General features: G+C 50.1%; 1 protein-coding gene across 3 annotated transcripts in view; it reads left to right on the top strand.

Moving 5' to 3' along the window:
• Window positions 1-7,389, top strand: part of LOC122376626 (McKusick-Kaufman/Bardet-Biedl syndromes putative chaperonin-like) — a 39,923-nt gene that overhangs the window by 25,656 nt on the left and 6,878 nt on the right. Inside the window, exons 1-3 of one of the 3 annotated variants that reach the window (XM_043356509.1) lie at window positions 4,433-4,791; window positions 5,528-5,621; window positions 6,194-7,384. In XM_043356509.1, the coding sequence (XP_043212444.1) occupies window positions 5,619-5,621; window positions 6,194-7,384 (1,194 nt within the window). In that variant the 5' untranslated portion in view covers window positions 4,433-4,791; window positions 5,528-5,618. Of the gene's footprint in view, window positions 1-4,432; window positions 4,792-5,527; window positions 5,622-6,193; window positions 7,385-7,389 lie in introns of those variants that run through there. The other 2 variants (XM_043356512.1, XM_043356511.1) reach the window with 2 other exon arrangements.

Below are 7,389 nucleotides of genomic sequence, written 5' to 3'. Positions count from 1 at the left end.
TTCCCGTGATTTCGGGCCAACATTTACGAAAATGCCGAGTCACTATGAAAGTAGGTACTCCTGAAGTGAAAAGGTGGAAAATATTAAATACCTAGATAGAAAATACCTGGAAAATACGGGACTGAGATCGGTCTGTTTGGACAAAATTTGGAGGGTAAGCTGTTTACGGTATGGATAATAAGGACGAAAGTCGACTGTTGAGTACAGAAAGTGTGTTCGGTAAGCTGGGGCCTTTTGAGGTTTGTTTTGTTGGGATAGGCCCTTTCGGTCTGACAAGACCATTTCCGAGCCGGAAGGATGCTAGGAATTTGAATTAGGGGGAGACATTTGGTCTGGGCATGTAACCTAGTGAGTCACCGGGGCTGAGTTCGTCCCAGACTCCCAAAGGAAAGACCGACCAGCCCCCAAGTAACTCACCGCTCTCTGCTACGAGTGTCCTCCCTTGGGAGCAGCGGTACCGCTCCAGCTCCAAGGGAGCAGCCCGCATGAGGTAAAGTTGCCTGTCCAGCCCGGACTGAGAGTTGCGGAGTGGAGGAGAGGGGTTTGAACGTCCTGAGGATGGAAATGACGGACTGGGTGACCGTTTGAGGAAAAAGGCTGGCTTCATAAATACTAATGCATGGGTTTTATCGTTAGGAATGCTGAATTAGTTAGTTGTTTTTAGCAGCTTTTTAGGGTCTGTATGGGCCTTGGTAACAACTGGATTTCCATTACGTCATGGGTGATGATGTCACACTACGGGTGACGTTTCACTGCTGCTGCTGCTGTCCACGGAGGGCAGCGTTTGTGAGTGGAAAACAGTAGCAAAATTGTAAATGAAGGCAGTATTGGCGCTTATGCTACATATGAAATTTATAACAACATTTGATATTAGTGAATGTTTATTTTTGTTACTTTTCATAAACCCTCCATTCCAGGGTCTGCATGGAAAAGTTCTGTTATTTTAGAGTCAAGCTATTGTACTAAGGGATTTATTTTGGCAATTTAGTCATTTGTGAGTTTATAAGGCTGCAGAAACTTTAAGTAGAGGTTGGTATCCACTATCCAGTTCACAGTTGCAGCTATAATTGTGTCATATTTTGTATCATTTTCTGAACATGTAAACACCTACCTATATGAATTCAAATATTGTGATTGTAGAAAAGCAGTCACCCTCACATTGCAGCGGGGATTAGAACAATTAACCACACTTGTTATACAAAAAGCCTGTTTGCCATCAATTTTAGGAATTCAAATTAGGTATTGGTAAGGTAGGTGTAGCACAAGCTGCCTGATGCACGAGAATGGGTCTTTCTAACCAAACCTTACCTAACCTGACCTACAACCTACAGCCTTAAACCTAAAATTTACAACCTACGACCTAGTCCTACGGTATGGCATATCACAACAGCTTGTGTTACGTCTGCTACCATGACCCAACTTTGTTCCAATTCATACCAACTTGGGATGACAGTTACTGCAGATGTGTGCTGACCATGCAGGTCTTTGTTACAATTGCAATTCTATTGTGCTACAGGTTCGGCGTTCTACAGCTGCGACCCGCCATAGCTGGGCCACCGCGGCGGCATCACCTTCAGGGTGGACCTGCCCGTGGTCACCCGCTGGTCGGACCCGCCTGCAGGCCGCAGGGAAGCTGCCCTGTGAGCCATTGCAGAGCTCCCGCACCCGGACGTCACTATCTGGTCGGACGGCTCGGCTCACGGCGGGACAGAACAGGGCGGTGCAGGCGCTGATCCAGTTCCACCACCTCAACATAGAAGAGACCGTGCGCGCTCCTGCAGGGGCGGTCTGCTCCAGCCTGAGAGCAGAACTGACCGCCATGCGCGAGGCGTTCGCGGCTGTGGCCGGCCTGGAGGACGGGGAGTTGGCATCGACCAAGTCGGTCCGCCTCCTCACCGACTCAAGGTCTGGGCTCCAACTACTCGGCCGCGGCCCAGGGCCCCAGCTAACCAGACCATGGCCCTGGCCGCCGAGGTGTGGAGGCTGCTGAGTGCTGAGCACCCTCGCCGAGAACGGCACCGAGACGGTGCTCCAGTGGGTGCCAGGCCATGCCGGGCTGGACGGCAACAAAACCGCCGACCGCCTGGCTGGCGAGGCCACGGCGGGCGACCAAGACAGCGCACCGATCGACCTGTCGAGTGCGCGGGCCGCCGTCACGCGCCATGTCCGGGAGCTGTCGCGACAGAGGGCAACCGCTGCCCACCCGCACCCGGACCCCACGCCTGGCCACGACTCCCTAGCGCGCTGGGGGTCGGTGACGCTGTCCCAGCTGAGGACCGGCACATCACCGCTGACCCGTGACACGCTCCACAAGATTGGCCCGGCAGCCAACGACGAATGCCCCGCGTGCGTGGAGCCCGACAGCGCGGCGCACCTACTGACCGATTGTCCGGCCTATGAGGCGGCCCGCCGCCGCCGCTGGGGTGTCGACCCTCGCCTGGTCGACGTCCTCGGCGGCCCGGCGACGAAGGTCGTCACCTTCATCGAGGATGTTAGGCGGGCCGAGCCGCCGCTCGACCCGCCGCCCCCCTGAGCGGGTTGGCGGTGGGATGCAGAAGAAGAAGAAGAAGCAACTGCCAGCGCGCCACGGCGGCGAAGCCGAGTTCCGCCGCTGGACCGCCCGCGCAATGGCCAGCACAGACAAGAGACAACCGAATCACAACACCTACAATTACGTTATTGTTATGGTATTGACATTGTTACAATTAACCCTGCTCTTTTGAGCGTGGATGCACGCTGAAATTGTCGCATAATTCCATGCAGCTTCCACCCTTCTGCAATACAAAGTTTGAATACAAAGTAGTCTTGCAATAGGTTTAGAACTTATGTGCAGATTGTCGATGCTGGTTGACTTGATGATTGGAATTGTGTTTATCTGTTTCATCTGTTTTGACTTAAATATATGTCCATGGACACTATGGCCTACCTTGGGATGTGTCTCTGATTTCAGCAAAACATTTTTCATCAGGGTACACTGCAGTGTACATACGTAGTGAAACTTTTGAGCATGTATGGGTGCGCATGTGGAGATGTAGACTGCGAATGAGACAGACTACGACGGTTTTTGAACTAATTTAATCTGATTGACAACATAATGTAGGACTTAAGACTGACTGTCAGAAGAATATTCAAAGAATATTCACTTCACCCGGTACAACGAAAAGGGAAAGTCGGGGAACAGAGAACATCTCGAAGATCGAATTGCAGTTGCCGCCTGCAGGTGCCGATTGGTTATGAATCATCGCAGCTCAACCATGCAGCAGTGCATGGCAGCGCAGCGCCCTGCAGCTCGGGGCCGTGAACCGCCGCCTTGACAAAGTGTCTGCAACCCGCAACCTCGAGACCGGCTCGCCATCTGGCGGGGTGTGCCGAGCGCCACCTGGAGCAACTGCCAGCGCGCCTCAAGGTACTGCCATGTGCTGCTTTATTGTTAACTGAAATTGCTACCACCTTGTATTGAAAGAAGTCATTATGCAAGATTTTAAAACGGTTCTTAAAATTTTTTGAACACTTTGAATTGATATTTCTGCAGAATTATAAACCCGTATCATTCTTTACATGTGAATATTTGTATATTATCTAGCGTATAAGAAAATAGTGGCCTCAAGTTTCTAGAAAATATCTGATTTTGCTCTCTGGGCCATTGCAGATCCCTAAAAAGTTAGGAGCCGTCTTCATTATTTAATGTATAAAACCAAATAAATTATCACTGCTCAAAAGTGGAAGAAATGACAAATGAAAAAAAGTTTTCCTACAGCGTTGCAATCCAGATTCTGAGATAGTGATGGGCATACTAGAAAGCAAGTAAAAGGTATTGTAAAATTAAAGTACTCCACAAGGTAAAAGTAAGGAACAAGAATATCCTTATACTGTTTCAGAATTTGGTAACAAACATTTTTTATGTGTTTTAAATACCCGAACGAATTGATTCCAGAATCAGTCTTGATGATATTATATGGTTTTTGTATGGTATTGGTGGTACTTGAATGACCAGAGTCAGTACATGTCCATCACCTTTCGATATTTCCGTGGTGCTCGCTACCATTTCATAGCTGCTCACGGTGTTTTCTGCTGACGTCATATGGTGCTGCTCCACTAGCGCCACCATACGGCGTCAGCTGGCGAATTATCCAGTTAATACCAGAGCCCGTCTGTATTTCGTTTATATCACTTTGCCAGCAATGCACCAGTGTAACGTGATCGAAGAGGGTTCTGCTTTGACCCATGGCCTCGTGATATATATTTATTGTACAAAACATTTAAAGCAGCTTCTTGAGTAATTTAAACCAAAAGGGCTTCAAATTCTGTGAATTTTGATCCAGTTTTCAAAAACATACTCACATTTATAGCTAAAAATGGGAATAAATTAAGGAAAATTTGGAAGTCACGTGACAAGAGGACCATCCCAAATGATTCGCTCCGGGCCCGATTCGCGGACGGTGCGCTTGTGCGGCGTTTATTTTTCCATATGATGTTATGTAATTAAAACCAAATAATTGTGGAAATGTGCGCTGTTATTTAACAGGCATCCTAGCATACGATTTTTTAGTTCCGAGCACAGTGTATATTAAAAGGTTCTTCCAGGTTCCGAGCTGGTCAACACTGTATAAAGGCAACACTTGTAATATTACATTTATTGTAATGGACAAGGCTCGTCAGTTTGTACACAAAAACTTGGTTATGATAATAGGTATACCATCTTTGATTGGACTTCATATGGGATGGACCTGGATTCAGAATCAAGATATGTTTGTGCCAAAGGAGCAGAGGAAGGATCTGCCTCTCATCATTGTAAGGATTATGTAGGCCTAAGGATTTTATATCATGCGGCCGTGTCCATAGCGTTCAGAGCTAGCTCCCCTGTGCACTGTGTTATTTGTAACCTGCTCTTCTTTTTCTTATCATATGATGTGTTCATTTGTAACAAAATATGCATACCTAATAAGCTTTAAAGGAAAAGGGCCACCTTTAACATGGGGATTGAAACTGAGATAGCCATCTTGTAGCCCGTGTCCGAAAACCTGTCTGTCTACCTCCTTACGGCCGAGTTCGGCCTCCATTCGTAGTTATCGGCAATTTTAAAAGAAAATACGCCAGGAATGTGTCCTTATCCCAGGAATGCGTTCTTATCCGACTATACAGCCACCCGCGGCGAGGCTTTGGTTTTTTACCAATCAGCTCGAACCAGCTCAGCTTTAACCAATCAGCTTATCTGACACAATCCGACGAGTCTGTCTTCTGAATGCTGATTGGCTTGAGTGTGACGTCATCGCTATGCCATCATACAGTAGGTGCCGTAGAGAGTATCAACATAGTACCAATATGTTAAATAGTTTTAAATACTTTTTCGCGAATTGTGCACTTCTGGCACCAGTTTTAAAAAGAAAATGAAAAATAATAATGTCAAAATGAAAAACAATGATATCTTCATATTTCACGAAGGTGGCCCTTTTCCTTTAAGTACCTATCTTGCATTATACTGACCTAGCTCAATACGCTATTTGTAATGCTACTGTATTTGTTTCAGGGAGCAAAGAACATTGAACAGACTGTTTTGGAGAAAGTTGACTCCATGAGGAAAGAATAGGCCTGCTGTATGGGTTGATGCATAAGTGAATATGGTAAGGTTTTGGTATTACGTTACTAGGTACGTTTATTTTGATAGGTTCTTTTGCATTGGTATTGTTGGTTTTATACCTAGTTGATGATTCTAGAGATGATAAATAAATAAATTTATTTGATCCAAAGGTACCTACCATGGCATGCATACCTATTGGTGGATGTGTTGTGTTAAGCATAGCCAGCATCAGTTTAAGTTTTCTTTTGAGTCTCTTTTGTTAGTCTGTCTTTAAATCAGATCAGACTTTACTTAAATCAGGTCAAATCAGGTCAAATATTTTGGATTTAGATGTTAAAGCTTAAATAAATTTTGTGAAGATTTTCTAGCAATAACTCCTTAAACTGCTTCAATATGATCTACTTTCCATTGACTTGTCTACTTTCCATTGAGGTTATGTACGTAACATGTTTTAGGATATAAAATGTGTTGTTGACACTTACAGCTGGCTATGATTAAGCATAATTGATGCTAAGATGTTTAGCACATTGTAAGAGAAATGCTAGGCATATAACAGCTGTTATAGCTAGCTAAGCAAGCTGTGCAGCCATTGACCAGGCCCTGCTTCTTTCACAGAGTGGAGTGACCCGTGAGCAAGTGGCGCCCAGGCCAGTGTCCTGTGTGTCCCTGAATGATGTGGAAGTGGTGGCCGGTTTCTCGTCGCTGGAGTCGCTGCTGCGTCGCGGTCTGGGCGGCGGCGGCGGTGGCGGCTCGGCGGTCAGCTCGGAGACGGGTCTGCTGACAGTGGCGGCCAGCTCGGAGCGGCTGCTGGCCGCGCTGCCGGCGCCGCGGCCGCCCCTGGCGCTACTCACCGCCGCTGTTCGGCACCAGACTGACGTCTGGAAGGACGGCGGACTGGCGGCCGGCGCGCTACTGGCCGGCCTGCTGGCTCGGCTGCTGCGGGTCACTGGCCCGCGGCACCGGGTGCGTGCCGCGCTGCGGGAGGTCGCTGCCGAGTGCCGCCGGCTGGCCGCCGCCCAGCAGTTGCGGCTGCAGCTGGAGGTGCCGCAGCTCCTGGCCGTGGTCGACACCGTGCTGCGCTCCAAGCGCCTGCTGCCGCTGACGGCCGGCGAGCGGCGCCACCTGTCTCTCCAGCTGCTGCGCGCCTTCCTGCTGGTGGTGCCTGTCGAGCCGGTCGGCGACCGCGCCGCGCTCGGTCACGTACACGTGCAGCTGGTACCGAGCGGCGAGCCGCTGGACTCGGCGCCCGTGTCGGCGCTGCTGGTCCCCGAGCCGGCTCTGGACGACTACCCTCCAGCCCAGGGGCGCGGCCAGCGCCGCTGCCTGCTGTTTACACCACACCTGGGCGAACAAGGTGAGGAGGCGCTGGATGGGATGGAGGTGAGCCTATCCGCCGAGATGTCCACCCGACCTCTGTCAGCTGATCGCTGGCAGACGGCACTGATGCGGCTGCCGCTGCGGTCCGGAGACGTGATCGCATGTCAGCGCACAGTTCCTGTATCACTTCGCCGAGCACTAGCCGGTCGTGGCGTCACAGTACTAGAGCGTCTGGGTTCACGGGGCGCCTCACTGCTGACACGTCTGAGCGGCGCCCGTCCGCTAGCCGGCGTCAGTCTTCTGGCGGGGGTGGCTGTCGAACTGTCCGCCGAAGACGGAGGACCTGTCGAGCTGGTGGGCCGTTTGGACGCGGTGGTTGTTCGGACGCTGGGCGGCCGGCCGCACGCCGAGCTGCGCCGCGCTGACTCGCCCGTGGTGACCCTACTGGTGCACTGTGCCCACCCGGAGCCGCTCAGGGACGAACTGGAGGTGAG

The sequence above is a fragment of the Amphibalanus amphitrite genome, unplaced genomic scaffold (genome assembly GCF_019059575.1).
Source record: "Amphibalanus amphitrite isolate SeventyFive unplaced genomic scaffold, NRLGWU_Aamphi_draft 002213F_arrow, whole genome shotgun sequence".
In the NCBI taxonomy this organism is placed as follows: Eukaryota; Metazoa; Arthropoda; class Thecostraca; order Balanomorpha; family Balanidae; genus Amphibalanus; species Amphibalanus amphitrite.
Note: the sequence above shows the minus strand (reverse complement) of the source record. Positions and strands in the feature narration are given on the sequence as shown.